The 20,880-nt window shown below is 48.5% G+C and overlaps 1 protein-coding gene and 1 non-coding gene across 2 annotated transcripts; both read left to right on the forward strand.

Moving 5' to 3' along the window:
• Positions 1 to 4,538: 4,538 nt before the first annotated feature.
• Trnaa-agc (transfer RNA alanine (anticodon AGC)) lies at positions 4,539 to 4,611 on the forward strand. The gene has a single exon. It is a non-coding gene; the product is annotated as a tRNA-Ala (tRNA).
• Positions 4,612 to 18,993: 14,382 nt separating this feature from the next.
• LOC128726472 (protein downstream neighbor of son homolog) lies at positions 18,994 to 20,838 on the forward strand. Its single transcript, XM_053820286.1, has 2 exons — positions 18,994 to 19,211; positions 19,290 to 20,838. Exons 1-2 carry the CDS (start codon positions 18,994 to 18,996, stop codon positions 20,836 to 20,838), a joined length of 1,767 nt encoding a protein of 588 aa, XP_053676261.1.
• Positions 20,839 to 20,880: the final 42 nt, after the last annotated feature.

Below are 20,880 nucleotides of genomic sequence, written 5' to 3' on the forward strand. Positions count from 1 at the left end.
TTTTTTTGCTTTCATCTATTCGTTCCACCGTGTCCATCGGCGTTCGGTACAAAATGGTTTCCCACCTCCCAGCGGGCCCATTAACTTTGATTTCGAACGAGAGAAAACAGCGGCTGCAGAAGCAGCGAAGAAAAAAACGCACACAAGAAGCCCCATAAGCTCGCTCCGCGCTTCATTTACTGCTTTCATTTGTGGAAAAGCGGCCGTGCACTTTGTGCACACGAAGCATAAAGCGCGGTTCCGATGGAATCGGCTCATCGGGGCCGTTTTTTGTGTGCTTCAAACAGGGTTGCTTTTACGGCGATACTTCACCGATCGAAGTAGGCGTGGATTTAATTTTCTCTTCGGATCAAACAGTAACGGCTCAAAAAAAATGGGAGCCGGGAAAACCCAGAAGACACACGTTGGAAGTCCATTCCGTTAATTAGACGCGTTCGGTCGAGCGCAAATTTTGGCGTCCTCGTGGCCGTAGACGCTTTTTGAGTGTTTTAAAGGGGCGCTAAAGCGACGAAAAATTTTAGTACACTTTTTTTTAACGAAAAAAAAAACAAATTCGGCGCCATTTTAACGAGAAAGGCCATTCGATACAATTCCCTCTTTTTTCCTGACAGGGGGGATTTTCTTCCCTTCAAACGGTTCCGATCGTTTCCCCTGCTCATCGGGTCCTTTACCGTGTCACGATATTAATGAAATAAATTCATGGGAAATGTATGCTCCACAGAATCCAATCAATCTCCCTTAATAGATGGATTGCGGTTTCCATTTCTTCCCCCATCCTTGTGAAGAGCGAGAGAGGGAGAGAGCAAACGAACACGAAAAAAAAGCCTCTACCAGATCGTGTGTATAAGTATGTATGTTTCTTCTTGATTTCTATCACTAACCAGCACCCAACCACCACCGGTTTCCGGCCCGTTAGGGGCTTCGTTTTATTATCCTAGAAAATGAAAACGATAGATAAATTGGATTCTGTGCGGCAACCGGCACCCAGATACGGGAGCCGCGATGGAAGAAAAGCATCTTGCAAACGCTCCCACCCGACGGGGGCGAAGATAACGAACGATTTCAGAATTGATAGCGATAGCGAGTGGCCAAAGGCGAAGGAAAGGACGTCAGGATGGGACGGTATGTTCCTACGTGCGTCCAGGGGATCCTTACTGGGGGGGTTGGGTTTGCATCGCTGTTTTTTTCCCTCTCTCTCTCTCTCTCTCTCTCTCTCTCTCTTATCTCATTCCCAACCTTTCGATAAATAACAAGCGCTCGATCGAACGGGGATCGGCCGCGGCTACACGAAATCGGTCCCGCTCAAGTGGCGGGTTTTATGTTGGTTTTCAATTCGTTTTTTTAAATATAAATGCAGATTAACCCGGGAAATGTGTTTCGCCAGCGCTAGCGCTTAAGCAGCACGGCTCTCGAGTCTAGAATCGAAGGGCTAAGGAGCACTGCTTATATGAACGTGACCGGGGTGGGTGGCAAATTTGACTTTCCCACCCACCTGACAGGTAACGCCCGAGACGGGAGCTCGTGTGGCTCGGGGACGTTTTTCCAATTCCACCGAAATTATTCGTGTAGAAAAGTGAAAACGAAAAAAAAGAAGCGCATGCTGATTTCCCTACACCCACATGGGTGGGTGTGAAGCGGTAGCCTGAATTTGAAAGTTTATTTACTCAGCTTTCGGTGTACATGCGGATAACTGTGCCAAAACCACTCATACACACACACCCACGCCGGTGGGCGACCAATTTCAATACATCATTATTCCGCCCGATCGGCGGCAGCATAATGAAACTTCTGATGAGCCCGCCCTCCGATCGTTTGAAGGTGCCGCATTTTGAGTAGCCCGCGATGCCACAACCCCCGAGGATACGACATGTGCAAAAAGGGCCGCGACCTGATATCGTGTGCCTTCTTGGCGAGGCACAAACTTACCACCTTGGTACGCTTGCCGCTCCGGTACGCTTGATCGAGCATTTTTCCCACCTTCACTCGACCCCGGTGGGGGTGGTGGCACATTTTTCCTGCATGTTGGGTTTTCTTTCTTTTGCTTGCCCTCAAACCACATTACACCCCGTCACAGGGCTCAGACAAATTGCGCACCTTCACCACGCGCCCGCCGGCTGGAAGGTTGGACATTTGCAATCTAAATCATTGTTTGGTCCGCCACACACGCTGCAGCACGCTGGTAAATATTCCTCTCTTATATATATATCGTTTTTTTTTTCCTTCCCATGTTCGCCCTCCTTATGATTTACATATTATTGAACCGCGCGAAGATGACACACGTCCCACCGGTGTTTGCGTGTGCCCTTGCCCACACACACGGAAGCAGGCTGGTGCACGAGATCAAACGGGCGCGTTTGCAACCGGCACCGGCTCGAGAAGAGCCACAAGCGCGTTTGAAGATGCTCCCGTGCCGATGCCGACGGTTCTTTGCATGACGCCGTCACACTCGGACCGTGGTGGTGGAAAAAACAAAACTGTACCCGGTGGCAATTATCATATTGGTGGAAGGAAATTGATGGGAAACTCCACTCACAACAAGGGGAGGAAGCAAAAGCGCACTTGCGGCTGGGCATGATTTACTTGATGCAATAGGCGCCATTACACACGATAAAGAACGAACCATATTAAAAGAGAATTATGTTCAACGCATCTTTAATCAAGTATTACAGTTAACGCACCTGGGTGCGTGTTCGCGCTTCGAAGCCCGCGTAAAGGGCCACCGCACCTCTTAAAGGCTCATCCTCCCTTATCAGCTTCTAATGATGCACACGTTTTAGCTACATTTCATTATCATAAGCTACATTTCATTATCATAAGTCCGTTCGGGCCGTTGCATAACATTCTCAACCACCCCCACGGCACCTTGCAGCATATGGTGGCGAAGCCGGTGGTACTTCTGCTTCCCGTGGCCGGGTTCTAACCCGCAAGATCGCCGGCACGGATGAAAGAAAGGAGCACATTAATTTATGCCAGATGTATACGGTGTTGTCCACGCCCGTGGCCCCGGTGGTGCACTTAAACGATTCGCCTGTAGAACTGTCTGTATTTTTTGTGTGCCTGTACTCTTTTATCCCTCCTTGTGAGGTGTTTGTGTCTAGCACTAGTACAGGTTTCTTATGTTTGAGTTTTCCAGGCACCCGGTTGTGGGGAAATTTCGAAGACTTTTCCGCAGTCTTATCTGGCGCATTTCGAATGGACTTGTTTGTGCAAATAAAGAATGCGACTGGCAGTTGGACTAGGCCACGAACAGTGAGACTTTAAGAGGATTTTTGGGTGAAAATTATGTGGGAAAACCACCGTGTTTTCCACCACCGGGATTAAAAGTAAAATTGCAAACCCTTTAGAATGTTCTTTTCAAGGGAAAAAAACACAAAAATTCACTTTAATTATGTCCCATCAGGAGCAGGTCCTTTAACGATTTGATTCACTGTGCAGATGGCGCTCTTCCTGCGAACACACAACAAGGACACGCGCTGCAAAGGATGCATGCATAAGCTGGTACGAATATTTATTCCCTACATACGTTTCGTGATACCGACACAACCGACGTACTACACTTCCGGCTTGACTCTATTTAAAAACAACCCCCAAACCCGTGCCCGGCTGGTGAACCCTGGGCGAAAAACCTGTGAAGTCTGCTAATGACTTTAGCATCATGTCAGCTCCCATTAGCTCTCCCCACGTCACACTCTCCCGAATCCCTTCGCTTCCCACCGGGTGCGGGTTGCCATTATCTCGATTTTTTTTGCTTCCTCGTGTGCTCCCTGATTCTTGGGGTTTAATTTTAATTATTCCTCACTGCTCATTTGCAAATCCCACGTCCCTGGGTGGTCCGAGTGCAGCGGTAAAGATGTACTACGACGGCTCTGGCGTACCTGCAAGCGCCGGTCAACGAACAGCCGGAAACCGGAAGGCCCCATGTCCGCCCGGAATCCTTCGGAACAGGGGGGGGGGGGGGGGCTTATTTATTGCACCGCCAGGAACGCGGCCCGGAAATGTTCGGAAGGCCGAAAACAAACCCGATACCATCTTGCAGGGCATCGCAGGCCGATTAGTGTAAGCGAAATTTGTTGCTCATTTGTTGGTTTTTGTCAGCCACCGCCATCGAGACGGTATTGTTGCGTAGCGTTATCTTGGCGCGAATTAATGCCGGCCGTTTAGTGAAACGAGCCGCCTTTACGGCAGAACGCCAACGATACGATCGAAATAGTTTAATAACGTGTGTACGTTTACGATCCGCGCTACCTTCGTGGCCGCTTCTTGTGCGAGAGTGGGCTACAGTGACCAGCTTCGTGGGGTTAAAAATACGCTCAAAAGTGACCACGAACGTGCCCCACCAAAGCCAATCTGACCCAAACCAGTTCAGGTGGGGCAGAATTAAAAATAGATATTGAGAGCACGCGCCACCGCGGGCCGTTCATGTTGCGTACGACATTTCGCGGCGATAAACCGTGGCGACTTTCACCTCTGGACGGGCTGTTGTCCGCATGGTAAAGGAATTCAGCGATGTAACGACTGCAACATGATTGAAATAACCAGGGGATGTAGCTCAGATGGTAGAGCGCTCGCTTAGCATGTGAGAGGTACCGGGATCGATACCCGGCATCTCCAATCAAAGGACAGTAGAAGAGGATCCTTCTCTTTTATAAGATCCTCGATCATATTTTACGTGTGTAGCTGTCAATTTAAATATCATGTTTGCGCTGTCAAATGACCTTCAAACCACAGCCTGCTTCAATGACTAGGAAAATCATGGCACACTTTGTGGCTTTGAATTGCCGCAAAGATCCTTCCGAGAGTAACATCGGGGGTGTTAACAAAAGAAGGAAAATATTGTCCTATCATTATGAATGACTGCCGCCCTGCCATCGTCATCATCATCATTGCGCACCAGTCGCTGCGGATAAACATCAAAACCGAAACTCATGGCGTCTTTCAGCGCCACCAGCAGGGCAGTTTGAGGCTACCCACCGACAAATCATTTTATCATGTCGACGTCGTATGAGCATCCCAAGAAAAATAGACAGTGACACTAACAAACTTTGGTTGCCGTTCGTCGGAATGAACATCCTCTGGCGGCGAGCGTTCCGGCGAAGACTGTCTGCCCGTGATGGGAACGATAAAAAAGTCCTCCTTGTTGCGGTCTTGTGCGTTATTTTCCCGCCCAACGGGGGTGGATGTTTGATTTCCGTTTTTTTTTGCTTGTTGTTGATGCTTCGCCCACTGCCCTTCGTCATAAGTGGCGCGCGAGGGCGTGCGATGGCTTACGGGGGGCAACATCAATTTACGCCACAAACGATTTATCTCCCACCGGGACAGACGCGAACACATGAAACAGAAGCAACGCGACGTTCCCTCTGTTTTAGCGGTGGATCTGGTTTTGATCTCGCACTCCTCTTCCACCCGAAAAAAAAAACACCATATCGACCTCGTCATCTTCGGTGTAATCCTCGGGATTGAGGGGGTGCGAATCTTGGATGGTGACCGACGTCGACGGGATGAGCTTTGATTTATTTTCTATTGACCACCGTGAGCGCCATTACTGTCATAAAAATACAATTTTCCGAACCGGTGATGCCGAGGGGCCGACGAGCTGAGGGCCGGCTTATGATGTGTCAATGACTTTGACTTGCTTTCTGGAAACAAAACGGCAATGGCAAAAAAAAATACCACAGACACACCGAACGGTGGGAAGGTACCGAATGTGAGCAGGACATCTGGAAGGAGCCACGGTTCCCGATGTTGCCAATCTCAGACAGGCCCCAGCCCTGTCGCTGCCGGGCGACATGGCGACAAGACATCTTTTTAACCGACCTCGGCGGAAAATGCGCAACCTTCCCGGGGGCCCGGGTTGGACATAAAAATCATCCCCCTGCCGGTTGGGGCGTTGTCAGATGTGTCAGCTTCCTTTATTGACACCGCATATAATCGGTCATGTTCTGGCTCGAGTCCCTCGGGATGCGGAGGGAAGATCCTTGTACGGTTCATTAAACTTTTGTCATGTAAACTGTCGCTCGCAAAGGCGAAGACGCGTGACGTTCGGAGTGGTTTGATCTAGTGGATTGATGTTGCGAAAAAAAAACTGTAAGCCCCAGCATATGGAGATTTCGCGAATGATGGGTTAAATGATGGGTCACATAATTTGCATGTTGGGATATAATTTTAAACATGTTCCCATTTTTAGAGACAAATAGTTGAGCTAAGTTTCTTGGTTTTCGCATCTAATAGAAGCCATTTTCCACAGCCACAGCCTGTTAGGCTAAGATCGAATTGTTTTCCCTACCACAAAAACCACCCCCACACGCCTGGTGGAAAAACTCCCGCAGCATAAAACATTTCACGCCCAACTGACGCCCGTGTACAAACACAAACACATCAGACCAAAGGGTGGTTGGGGAGAAAATATCAATCGGGGAAAATCCATCGACCGCTCGGCTCGGGGCGCAAATCGAGCCTCCCACCGAATTGATGGATCAGTTACCAGGCATGGAAGGATACTCGCGTCGTACGCAAATGCTGCCGCAAACATCGAATTCCACCCACATACACACACGCGCGCTCGCGCGCGGGTCCATCGTGCGTAACATAAACCGAATCATTTACGCACCACTTCGAACCACGCTGGCGGTATTCAAAAGCCGCGCGCGTGTGGTCCCGTTACAACGAAGCTGGAAAACCTGGCTCCCTGGGTCGGGAAATCGGTGGGAAAATGGGCGAAAATTCGCAGCAAACACATTTCACACATCGCCGGGCATTCGGGGTCGGGTGAAGTTCGCGAGGCACACGCGCGGCAGCCGAGGTGGAAATAAAAACATATCCATTTTCCACATCATAATTCAAAATCGAGACCCCGGCCCGGGCGCAGCGCTGTGCCGGGTGTTTGTGCGATTGATATTAGCAATTCATCGGTGCAAAATGCTAAAGAAACAATATTAGAATTCGGCGCGTACGTGCATATACTTTCTCGCATGCCGGTGGAAATAAGCAAGAACACACTCGCAGCACAAATTAGAGGTCCCGGGTAGCCCGGGCAGCTAATCGAAGCGGTTCGCCTGCGGTTGTAATTATTTCGACTTGATTGAGCGTAAAATTTAGAAACAATCGCATGCGAGAACTGCCGACAGCATTCCCGGGCGTGTACTGGGAACGATGAAAAATCGTCCTCCCCGGACGCTGTTGTGGGACGGTTTTTCCGGCGGCTTGTCGCGTTCGGTTGGGCAAATCACCCAGCCTACTGGGTGAATATTAAGTTGATCCCGTGAAGTCTTCGAACGGGTTGGAGGCGATGCCTTCTGGTGCAGTCTCATTCGATGGGCTGTTATTTCAAACAACAATACGTGCCGAATGTTGTTGCCTAAAATGCCTAGAAGTCATTGCAAGCCAGTTGCTTTTGAGATTAACTGTACAAGGACCGTGATTTGTAATAAAAACCATCAGAAAATTCTTGCATTATTTTGACAGAATTTCTCTAGATCGAAAACGGCTTGCTGCGATTTTTTTAACCAAAAGCGACCATATAACTCCACCGAAAAGAATCGGCCCCTTTTGTCATGCGCATCGAAGGCTCGTGGACTTAATTCTCACCTGTCAGCAGGCATTCTTGGCCGTTGCGGTGAATCCTTAAGCCGATGGGAAGTTTGTTCGAATTTTAAATGAGCTGTGGCGGAGATGGGTATTAATTTAATTTCTGCTTTTCACCGCAGCCCTGGATCCGGGTCCGACAGGGCGCAAGTAATCGATCGTTCCAAGGGCTCATTTGCATGGGTCATTTAAAAAGGCTGCTTGAATGCCCAGGTTTAAAGCACTGGCAAATTACTGAAAACCGGAAACCATTCGGAACTCATTCTAAGCCACCTTAGGTAATCCCAATCACAGCTTGTTCGCACAAGATGTTTACATTTGACGAAAGTTTAGCTTCTTAAAAAAAAGTCAAAAAAGCTTCGTCAGGAAAGCGTAGCATCACGGCACCATCTTGTGGATGAATTTGAACGGCACAAAAAGATATTGCAGCACTTAGGAGAAGAAACGGGCACTTGGGGTAGCATTCTGGAACATCTACTTTGCACCAAGCTTCCAATAATTACATTACGAGATTGGGAGGAACACGCGTCGATTGATGCCGACCCTAATTATGACGATTTAATTTCGTTCCTACATCGTCGTACCCGTGTGTTAGAAACGTTGTTAGTAAACAACCGTCAGAAATCGCAGGGTAATGACCCAAGTTACTCACGGTGAAGTGATACGTACTTACCTGATGAACGATATTGCGACATTTTACAAGGCCACCGCTGAACGTGACGACACCGGTAGATATGTTGTTCGTCTCCCATAACAGCCCGACTTCGGCGAAAAGCTCGGTCTGTCCAGATCTCAAGCCATTCGTCGCTTTGAGCTGCTTGAGCGCAGATTGGAACGCGCACCCAGCACTTCGAGAGGCTTACCAAGCATGCATGAAGGAGTATTTGGAACTGGGACACATGTCTCCTATAAGCACTGAATGTGACGATACAGCTGCTTATTATTTACCGCATCATACGGTTTTTAAGGCGTCAAGTACCACAACTAAGGTAAGAGTCGTATTTGATGGTTCGGCCAAAACGTCGACTGGTTTCTCGCTGAAAGAAACATTACGAGTTGGACCTATAGTTCAGGATGAACTCATCGACATCATCTTACGTTTTCGAATTCATAAAGTCGCTGTCGTACCTGATATCGCATCACTTCGAAGTCTGAAATGGATGTGCTGTGTTTCGAGTCGACGCCAACAATTAATAACACCCACCTCACCATGCGGTACATATTGTCAAACATTGCTTGAATGTTTGTTCCACTTGGATTGATCGCTCCATCATTCGCGCGAAATTGCAGGAGTTGTGGCTTCAGAAAACTGGATGGGATGATCCGGTCCCAGCACACATCTGTTGCAAATGGAAATCGGTTACTGACGACTGGCAAGATTTGGCTGACTTCAAAAGCGAGAGGTATGTGCTCTTACCTAACTCCAAAGTACAAATTCATACATTTGCAGATGCATCGGAGAATGCATATGGTGCCTGTATTTACGCGCGTTGTGAAGACCAGCAAGTACGAGTCACTCTGCTCGCGTCGAAATCCCGGGTGGCCCCACTGAAACGTATCAAATTGCCGAGATTAGAACTTTGCGCTGCCGTGTTAAACAAGCCATGAGGACCGACGAAACCGAATCGTTTTTCTGGTCGGATTCTACGGTAACTTTAAACTGGATTGCGTCTCCCCCGAACAAGCTTGCACAGCTTCCTTATCAATTTAAACATCCCATCGTGCTCCCCAAGAACCATAAGCTAGCCCATCTCGTCGCGCTGCACTTTCATGAAAAGCTTATGCATGGCGGAGGAATTGCTTCCGCTGCATACGGACAGACCCGCCAGTGATGCAACAACAAACTGGTCAACTCATATATGAACGCATATGCTGATATGCTGAGTCGACTACGCCGGCCCATTTTATCTTAAACCAACTCACAATAGAGCTGCTGCCGCTAAATGCTACTTGTGTGTGTTCGTATGTTTTGCAACCAAGGCAATTCATCTGGAGCTTGTTGGCGATCTCACCACTGCCGGATTCTTAGCCGCATTACATGGTTTCTCATCCCGTCGCGGATTACCATCGGATATACATTCCGATAACGGAAAAAAACTTTGAAAGTGCTGCAAATGAACTAAATGAGCTGTTTAAAATGTTTCAGAACGAGCAACAACAAAACACAATTACATCTCACTGTGCCGACATGGGAATAACTTGGCACTTTACACCACCTAAGGCCCCACACTTCGGTGAATTATGGAAAGCAGCGGTGAAGACTGCCAAAAGACACCTGTTACAAGCAGCTAGCCAGTTCTAGGCTTTCTTACGAAGGTTACAGCACCATTCTGCAGTAGATAGAAGCGGCAATGAACTCACGTCCTTTATTGCCGCTAACGCATGACCCCAATGATTTGGAGGGCGCTTACACCTGCGCACTTCTTAATCGGCACATCAATGCACGCTGTTCCCATCCCTGAAAACACTCGCTTGAAGGTATACACTTTGGACGAATAACAGAGCTGGCAATTACGTGTTCAACGCTTCTGGAAGCATTGGGCAACCGAGTATCTACAGGAAACGCAGAAAAAAAACAGGATAGTGACACGTAGTGAAATAGTACCTGGCAGAATGGTGATCCTTGTGGACGATTCGCTTCCCATCACCAAATGGACACTTGCGCGCATCATCGCGCGTGTGATAAAATTAAAAACGGCCCGTCCAATTACTAAAATATGTTTACTTCCCTGCACCAAGAAATCAGCTTAGTAGCACGTGCAGTTTATCTTGATGACGTTCTGTCATGGGCGGGGGGAGTATGTTCGCACAAGATGTTTACATTTGACGTAAGTTATGCTTCGTCAAGTAAATGTTCGCAAGTGTTTATACTTGGTGAAAATTCAGTTTCGTCAGGTAAATATTGAGTTACCTCTCGCGTGAGTGGCACTCACGATTTATGTATAAATAAGAGATAATTAAAGGGACTCATCGCTCTTGCCTTTCTGAATTCAAGCAGCGATATTAGTAACTATTTTAAATTGATCCAAAATCTACCACGATTGTGTTCACAGCTATTAAGCATACACAATCGCCTTGTAGCTTAAGATAAATAAACAGCGCTGATAAAGTCAACCCTAAAATGAGCAATTAACAAGCGCCATGCTGCAGTCGTTTGCTGCACACATTTCAATTATTTAGAGCAAAAAGATCCGCTGAAAGATAGCAACATCATTCAACGGTCCGAGAGCAAACGGCCGGAATTGCAGTTGCGAAATTGCGCCATCGATCCTTGAGCGGTCCTGCAACCGATCTGGCTCGCATGGTCACGAGCCCATTAGTAGGACGCAAAGACCGAGTGCCACCGGACGGCAAGAAAAACAATCCACCAGCGGCGATTCTGATCCACTTCAGTGCCCTGTTCCAAGTCCGACCGATGGCAAAGATTTATCTCCCGGCGCAACTAACCCGTGGCAGGAAATTTATGTCCACTGCGATCACCCGCACTGAGCTGGGCCCGAGTTCGGAGGGAAGATTTATTTAGCCACCCGAACTCGGGGTGGACGAAACAAACAAAAAAAAGAAACAAAACAAGGACGAACCAAAAGAAATAACACCGCAACTGTGGCTGTGGCCGATATGGCGGCCCGGTTTATGGCCGGTGGCATTTAGAAATGTTTTCCCCAGTTTTTCTTCCACCCCTCCCCCCCCCCCCCCACGACGGCCCAAGACGGCCAGCCACCGGGCGAGACAAAGGAAAACCCGCCGAATGCTAGTGAGTTTATTTAACAACTCGTCCACAAGATTAAAACCCCCTTCGGTTCGCCATTTTGCGCGCGGTCAACCCCGCGGGGGTGGAAACTTATTCCAGGCGTACACACGCGCACTTGTGTGTGTGTGTGTGTCTTTCTGGTTTTTTTTTCGGGTTTTGTTCGCCATCCAATTGTTGTTTTCCCGGGATGCGCATTCGCAACCTGCGGTGGGATGTTTATTTTTATTTATTTATTTTTTGCCCACCCGAACGGGTGCGGGATTTTCCGAGTGTGTTGTGTGTGTGTGTGTTTTTGTGTTCAACTTTGCTCCTTTCCTCCTGTTATGATGCTTCCGACCACTGGATAAACCATGCTTAACGCTCCTAAATTCGTCCCGCCGAAGTCCACCGGACGCCTAGGGAGGAAAATTTATACACCCAAGCCCCCGGAACCGGAAAGCGCACTGTCTTGAGCAGCGTGGAAAGTGTCGCAGGAGAGCTGGTAGAAGTAGCAGCAGCAGCAGCAGCAAAAGAAAAAAAACAATCCCATATGATCCCGACTAAATAAAAAAGACACAGTAAAGAAATAGAAAAAGAAGTCCTTCTCCCTCCCTTGACCGTTGTATCCTTGGCGTGCGTGACAGGACACCGGCACCGACCACTCATAAACAAACAAAGCATTCGTGTGGTGTCTTCGTGGGCACTCGAGTTCGCCGCAGGAAAGGCGCCTCTTGCGAAAACGGGCTTGCGGGAAATCATCACTCAGCGGGAGATCGGTCAGCGGGTTCACGGGGGATGCGATGAGGCGATGAGGGTGAGCCGGAAAAAGTTCGACCATTGTGGGTGGGTGAGTGGGTTGTTTTTTGTTTTCTTTCTTTCGCTCGCATCCCCCTCATATGACGCGAAGGGTAAGAAAAGCGCGCAAGGCAAGATCCGGATCCATTTCCGGTCCGGTGGTGAAGAACGAGAGCCAAACGGAACGTAAAAGGAGCGCCCTTTTGGGGGGGGGGGGGATGGGTGGAAAAGAACGCAAACATTTTTCCACCCAACAACCACTCGTAAGGCGTGGGGAAGGAGGTTACGGCTGGCCAGCTTCGGTTTGTCGGGTTGGTCCGAAGGAGCGTCCGTAGCGAAGAAGTCGAAGTAAAAAACAAGGATCCCTTTCCAGGGAGCAGGAATCGTAATGGGATGGAAATAAAAACTAGGAAATAATAAAATTCCCAGGACTCCCCCGAGGAAACGCTTCAGGGTGGACGGTGGCCTCCTTTGGAGTCCAATCAAGCGCAACCGTATGTGTGTGTGTGTGTCGGTGAGTGAGTGAGCGGGGGAGTAGAATCGCACAAGGACCACCGGCCGCAGGATACGGAAAGGCCACAGGCGCGAGGAACCGTCATAACCGCGGCGAGAAGTAACGAAAGCGCTCAAGCGGTCAAGCTTAACGGATGTGTTGGGAGAGCAATGCGCTCTCCCACACACCCACCCACTCACTTCCCTTACCACACTTTGTACGACCCGCATCAAACTGGCCATTGGCTTCGTCCTAGCGACCACACCCCATTTTTGCCGACGCGAAAAAGGTGAAGAAAAGCGATCCACGTGCGCCACGAGCTGCCGGGGAACGCCCGCTATCTGGTTCACTCTCGCCCACACCGAAAACGGGCAACCCCCAGGACAACAGCGGTCCTTGCGCAACATCCTGCCGGGCGCTAGTTTTTCCCGACCGCTAGTGGCCGGGGACCACGGTGGCCATAAATTTTCCCATTTTCATCACGCACATTATATCCAACTATCACCGTTACGAGCGTCCCCGGACCGTGGGTGTCCTGGCCAGGAGGCTGCCGAGGTCCTCGCGGGTGAGGTGGGTGAGTTCCTCCCTTTCGTCCGCCCGTTCATCGCATGCCCGAACCGGATGCTGGCCGAATTTGTCCTCTCCTTCAGCTCGTACCGTTTTCGATCGCTATTTGTCTCTTGCACGCTCGTGAAAGGACTTTTTTGCAGCAAAGAAACGGTTGCATCGAGCCAAGCGAAGCAATTTCTTAGGTGCCAGGACGAGCCAGTACGACCGGCGGGGAACGTCCGAAGGCTAGCTGGTGTGTGGAGGGCTTCACTTTAATCTTCGAAAAAGGTAATCAACTACAGGGCAGCTCTCCAAAATGGCGGCAGATAAATGGGAACAAAGTGTCCACTCACCATTCTCACCAGCCACACTCCGCTTGTCCGCGTTCTCAGCTTTTGTGGATCGTTGGGAAGACGGCAAAAAAACGCCACACAGCCCGTTTGTTTATTGGAATTGTTTCACATAAAAACAATGGCTGGTGAGCGGGGCATTGCGCAAATGCATGCATCTTGCGTCACCGTCCGGGTCGGAAAGGACATTGGTGTCCTCGCCTGTGGACGGCAGGACAAAGACGGTGGAAAAGTACAACCAAAAAAAAACACTATTTCTCTTGCCCTATACCAGCCACGAAAAACAAACACGATCGTATAAAGCAGCGCAAATGGGCGCTCGAGTATTCTGCCAGGATGGGGTGGTCTAAGAAACTTCAACTATTAGCAGGAGAACAATGGTTGCCATGGTGAAGTGCAATGCACGTCTGATGAAGGCGAATGGCTGGTGGCAATATATTTCGCTTAATCGCTTGAGAGTGGGGGGAAAATTTCACCCACTCGGGAATGATCTTGGAACGATTGCAGGTTTTAGCTCTTTTTCTTTCTCTTAAATTGCACTTCCACCGGCAATGGCAATCGGCCATTTTCCGTTTCTTATTTGCAGTTGGAGCAATTCTTAAAACGCTTCCTCCCACGCACCACACCCTCAACACCCAAGGGGCCCTCGTAAGGAGTCCCCTTTCCAGTCGTAAAGTTTCAAGGAACAACAAACACCGGTCGCTCGTTTCATTACGCTCGAATGTCACCGGTAATCACTGGTTCATCGAACGTAAATCAACCCGCTCGGAAACCTTCGCTTGCGACTCCTGCCGGCATCGGGCCTGACGTCGTTGGCCTGCTCTGGCCAGGATAATTGGCTAATGTCTCGACCTCCATCCGGCCGTGGCCTTTTTCGGGGCCGGTCGTTTGAGGTGTTTTTCTTTGCAGGTCCATTTCCCGCGAGCTGCTATTTTGTATTTACGATCGAAAACTATTTATTATTCATTTATTAGTAGGCCCTAACTTTTCCCAGGCCCTGCCACCCGCACGCCTCCTGGCCGGTGTGTGCGTGAGGGTGTGTTTATTTTCTCACACCTTCCGGAGGACGCCGGTTCGGGAAGCAACCAAAGAAGCCAATTTCCCTGCCCAAGAGAAGGAGGAGGAAGGGGGAGAAGCGGTGGTTTTGGAGAAAGTGAGAGCATACATAAATTATGCAAATTTAATTACTCTATTTCGTTGCCCTTTTTTTCGGGATCGCCACTTCCGCCACCGCCGGGGAAATGGCTTCCTTTCGCAGGTGACGAATGAGGAATTAAGCTATCGGGCGAGTCCGTCGTGGGCAGAAAGCGCGAACCAAAACCCAAACCCCTGGCCGATAGTGGCGAGTGGCCGGATAGTGGATCTTTGCCGGTATTGATGGACGAACGAAACCCGAAAGAGCTGTTGACAGTATAATGGTGCCTTTCGCGCGGCTTGCGTAGGAATGCTCACCTTGTGCACCTTTCGAATTTCCCGCCAAACGAGATGGTATGTGTGTATGTGTGTGCTTTTTGCCATTTAGAGGAACATTTTCCATCGACAGTGATATCCATCGCGGGCTCATTTCCGGCCGGTACGATGCAGAGAAATAACGCTGAAGCATGGCCTCCGGTGTTTGATTAGATGAGCCCTTGCTTCGTGGGTAGGCCCTTTCCGACCGAAACACCCCCCCCCCCCCATTCCACCTGAACCACCATCGTCATCGAACTGACCCCACGAATCATAACACCGGTCCGGGAATCGCCGGCGTTTTTACGTGTGCGACCGCCCATAATCATAGACCACCGGGGAAAAACCTTCGGGGGGTGAGTTCGGGCATAAAACGAAACCACCGGTACCATTAATCCGGCCCACGCGCTGCGTATGTCGTGCGTATCCAGCCCGGTTCATAATTTCGGCCAGCTTTTTCACCGACCGCACCGGTTGTACATATTTTGACGAGGAGCCGGATGGGGAGTCCACAAAACCCATCATTAACCTCGGAAAAGGTGGAAAAGGGTGAACAACACCCACACACGCGCAAGAACGCAAGCGAAACTGGTGCACCAAAAACCCTTGCGCGATGAGGAAATGGTGGGGTAGATTTCCCGGGGGGTGAAACCGTGCCGCAGGTACAGAAAGCGGAGGCGTAGGTTAGGCCACTTTCCCGCTTTTCCTATGAGCTAATGACGGTGTGGCTACGCACCGCCTTTCAACCCTAGCGGCCGGTCAGCGATCCACCCACTCGTAATGAAAAGAAACATGGCTTTCTGGCCCCAAAGAAAGAAAAAAAAAAACAGTGAAGTAATTTCCTACCCCATCGATGGAGCCGTACATCAACCGGGGATAGGAAAAAGAAGCCTTTCATCCCATCGCCATCAAGGGTGCAACTCGCTCTTAAACGTGATGATTAGATTTAATTGGATAACAGATAGTGTTTGCGCCGCGAGCTCCAAGGCGCCCTCCGGAACTCTGGTTGGATTTTAAACATTTTCTTATAAATAATTTATCACGATTTTCCCGAGGTGTTAACTGACCCGTCTACGTGAGTCGGAAAATTTTGGCCGCTCGAAACCGAGGTAACGGAAAAATGTCCAGTTTCGTTTCGTGAGGAAAACCCAAGCGTGCGTTCGAGAGCGATCATAGCAACCCACGTGAGGGAATAGGAGAGAGATAGAAAGAAGCACACATATGATCCCGTGCTCTTTCTCGCTCTTTTTCGCACTGTCAAAGGAAAACGAAAAAAAAGGACCGTAAAATACTTTTCCCTTCGCAGTCTAGACGCGTTTACGGAGAAGATTGATCAGCGTGTGGTAAAAAGGTGATTTTGATGGATCGTCTGCGTCGTGCGAATAAACCGTTGCAAGAAAAAAAAAAACCGTCCAGGTTCAGGTGGTCCTGGAGGTTCTTGAGATCCTGTCAACAACGTCTCGCCTGGATGAATGGCGCCCATTGCGGTCGCTTTGCAAATTGAGTGAAACATTTCGCACGATCGGTGGCGCGACAAAATGGATTATTTAAATGCATCCATCCGAGGGGTGTGCGCGAGTGAACGAAGATAAACGGACGCTGCTTGAAATAAGAAACAAAAAAAACGCACTCAAATGACGCACAATAGTAGAATTATTCATTCAATTACTACGCCACAACCCGGCGCTGCAGACCAAACAAAAAACGAACTCGATGTTGTCAACGATGTAACAAAGCCACAACTACGAGAGCCCGATCAGAGATATACCTATCGCTAGCTTGCCATCTACCAGCGGCGAACTCCGGCCCCGGGAGGAAGCCACCAAACCGACAAAGTGGCAACATTTGTAGCTCGAACTGTCGCTTCTCGCAACCGATGCCCCCCATTATCGAGGGCGTTAAAGTGACACGGATTGAAACATATTCGTTAGCGTGCTGCGACAGGCCCCTCGCAAGAGGTAAGAGCAAAAAAGCCCGCACAACAAGCGCGCTAAGCCCGGAAGATGTTGCCAGGATTCGGTTTGACACCGTGTTGGTGTAAAGAAGAAAAAAACGAGCAGAAATGGAGACATCGCGCTGCGACATCCTAAAGCCGGGAAATCAGACAGCAAAATCAGCAAGCAAATAAATAAAATTTAAAGCTTTTTCATTCGGTGCTAGCGCGTTACCAGCGGCATTTGACGCGCTGGAAGTGGGCAAAATCGTCACGGTTTCGCGACTCTGACCCTTCGGAGGCGAGGGTTTTCGCCACCACCGTGCCACGGCTGCCAGGAAAAAGCAACAAACTGTCCAAACAGGACTAAGACGCCGCGTCCTAGCAGCACCAGGCGAAGGCTGTGCTAGACGTCAGCGACAAAGGGCGTAGGGACGCGGCAAAAAATGGCAAACACCGCCAGGAAACAACCCGTAAGTGAGAGGAAAAACTTCCATTTCCTAAGCGTATTCAAATTTTATGCAGATCCAATACGATTTAGAAACATACTTTAAGTATTTTCTATCTTTAGTCTCGCTCCGCGTTGCATCCCTGAGCGGCTGGAAAGGGCCCGACCGGGTCCACTCCCCGGGTGGTTGGCCGTAGAATGTTCTCACGATTTCTTTCCGCTGCGCCCTGCGCCACGGAAAACGCAGGAAAAACGCCGTGTCCGGAGAGTCACTGCCGCGGCATCCTTTCGGAATTTCCTTCGCTCCACTCACCTGCGTTGATGAACTTTTTGCGTTGAAGTAAAAATCAACCGCGCGCCCCTCAATCAGACAGGATACGATGCGCGTTCAAAAGGGGGTTAAATAAACTCCAAATGAAGACATTGATGTACGCAGGGATTTTTTGTCAGCCACTGCTTTAGCGCTATCGGGACAGCATCGGGACAGCAGGACTACCCGAATCGGGATTCATTCTGCTGCGAGTGATGCAGGCACAAGACCTTAATACCATAATAGCTTTATCTTTTCGCCGACAAAATCCCACCATGCCCGGGTAGAGTGAGAAACTATGAATTCTGCATTAGATCCTTCCCGAGCTAAATATAAGGATGCAGAAACACTCAAATCCATTTTATCGATGCCCAAATCCAAAATAAAATAATCTGGAGTACATATTCGTTACAGAAAAAACTTGCTGAATAAAAAAAACTTTGCCCGATTGGAGAATGTGTGCCACTTTGCAATTTATTAAATAACATCTTTCGCCTAGAATTATGAAGATTTTTTTAAAGTAGAAAACTTCTATTAGTTCATTACTTAAACTGTGCATAACATAAATTAAATAAGTATAAATCTCAACAAAAATCCATGTGGATTGACGTAGCGTCCTCTGTTGTGAATCGTTGGTACTTTGTCGACGATATGATACTGCTATCTAGTGTAAATAACTACAAATTGGCCAGTTGTTACGCATAATATATATGGTTATATATTTGAAAAGATTTTTGTTTTAAATAAAAGACTGCAGAGTAAGTGCGTAATATATGTTAGCTAATATATCTTTACCCTTTAACGAAGCTCCTTCGCATTCCTACGAAGTATTCAAGCTTCTATACTAAACATTACGAATGCGAGCCAAACTGGCGTTTAAAGGTTTGTTTACTATCCATTTGAAATTATAACTGAAATACGCTGAAAAACTGAATTTATTAACATCAATATGTATTTAATGGGTATCCCTTGGATTTATACAATCTATTTTAGAGGGCTTAGCTACATTTTACACTCATCATGCCTGTTCAAAAACAGAATCTTTACTGTTTACAAACTATTGCCGTTTGGGGTACATACGCCAGCTGACGCGTCATTATGACACCGAGCATGTACGTCCTTTTTCGTGGAGGGAATCGTTCGTGAAAAAACTAGTTATTTTGATTAGGAAATGTATGTTTTCCTTCTCCACAATAGATGAAACTCTCAATGCGTGATAATATCTGCAACGCGTGTTATTTCTTCTCGTGTAACTTACTCTTTCTCTATCTAAATAAATAGAAGAAATTATAGCAAAGCATTAAAAAGAAGATAAGGGCTGAAATCGATACCAGTTCAAGCGGAAAACCCTAACGATGAGTACAAATGAAGGTCTTTTGTCTAATCCATCGCAATGGAAACGACCCGAGGAAATCCTGAAAATGCAACGTCTCAAGAGAAAACAGAGAGCGTTGCAGGATCGCATAAATAATCAAACAAAAAGTGCCAGTGGGTCTACGTCGAACCAAGCAAGTGATGATCCAATCGCGAACCGTTTTGAAGCCGGAACGAAGAGAAAGAACCCTTTCTCAAGGTATTGTAAACCACCACATGCTTTTGCCAATAGCCACCATTATTATATGTATACCTGTTTCGTGTTTTGTATTCGTAGCAACGTGGAAAGCTCTGCTAAACGGCAAAAAGAGGCTCAATCAAGTGATCTTAGTAACGGCGATCAATCAATATTTGATCTGTTGAACAAAACGCAAGCACCAACTGTGCCCCAGCTTGAGGCACCGGTGGTAAAACCAGTGCTTGAGCAACGATTTTTGCAATATTATTGTCCAGTTGAAGCGGCGCTGTCCGAGAAGGAAGTGGAGGAGCCTCCAACAACCAGCAAAGTTGTCCCGATTCATTGGAGCATTAAGAACAAGTTGCGAATCATCTGCCGGACACCTTTACCTGGCACAAATTTGAAAACAAACCAAGAAGCCAGCGGTCTCACTTCGTTCGTACGTTGCATCGATACAAAAGAATCCTCTACAGGACTGGACATATCGCCAGGTGCTCGATTCTATCAAGCCACACTTTACTGGCAGCACCCGTACCTGCCGTGGTACACATTGTTCCCTAGAAACTCGAGAAACAACAACTCACAGGCGCCGCTGCATGAATCTGTTCGAGAAGTTTTAGCGAAGGAATGGAATACGAGCTTTCGAAACTTGTTCCAGCTGGTCCGGGCGCGCCAATGTCCGTACTTTTATCTTTGTGCCAATTCGTTTACAGTGCTTTTCCGTGCCGCTGGCATAGGCGGTAGAGTCGACACTCACGCGCTCCTTACGCCAACTACGCGAGGAATGCGAGCTGCCTTAAAGCAAGAGGAGATTGAATTCACAATGCCACTAAAGAAAGTATCGACAATAACTCAAGAGTCGTTGAATCGTTCGGCGGAGTCGGGCATTGGAAACAGCAGCTTTTCCAATTCATCCGAGGAGCAATCGCAAGCGACTTCCACTGAAGAGACGGCTGACCGTTCATTAGGCGCGGAGGATGATGATGACGACGATGACGATATGAGTAGCGAACAGTGGCTCGAAAGTCTTGGAGTGGATGCGGCCGAAATCCGCAAAATTAGCGAAAATCAGAGGAAAAAGCAACACCAGCGCGAATGTGGATCTGATTATAGCGACCAGTCGCTGGTGCTCATCGAAGGCCCCGAGTGTCAAGCATTTTTTAATTTCCTCCTCAATGCAAAAAGCACCATTGCAAAGGTAGGACGGTTGGCGTGGATTCCGCCGACTCTTTTAGCGCCGGTGTCCTTTGTAGGGGCCGCCCTTCGGACATTGCAAACGCGGTCTAGCAAAATACGTATGGATGGAGAAGATTACTACAGCACTGAACTGCAGGGCGTCATCCTACCGCACATTCTGCCCTACTTAACCGATCTTCTGTGCGAAAGTACGGACAACTATAGTGTCACACTTGCGACCGTGCCCAGTACGGCAGCGCTATGCGAAGCTTCGCAAAAACTCGTCAACGATGCGGACAAGGAGAATGATGCTAACGCCCTGGCAGCTCCCGTGTTTGGCAAAGAGAACCTTTCCGACTGTGGCGTTAATATGCGCATCGTGGAGCACATGTGCCGCGTTACTAAGGACTCAGTTTTTGATGCGGAACGTCTGTTGTACAGCAAAGAGGCGGGTGGATTTTCCTGGAGCTAGACGCTTCAGCTAGGCTTTTTTCTGATTAAACGAATATTTACT

This window comes from Anopheles nili, chromosome 3 (genome assembly GCF_943737925.1).
Source record: "Anopheles nili chromosome 3, idAnoNiliSN_F5_01, whole genome shotgun sequence".
Taxonomy (NCBI): Eukaryota; Metazoa; Arthropoda; class Insecta; order Diptera; family Culicidae; genus Anopheles; species Anopheles nili.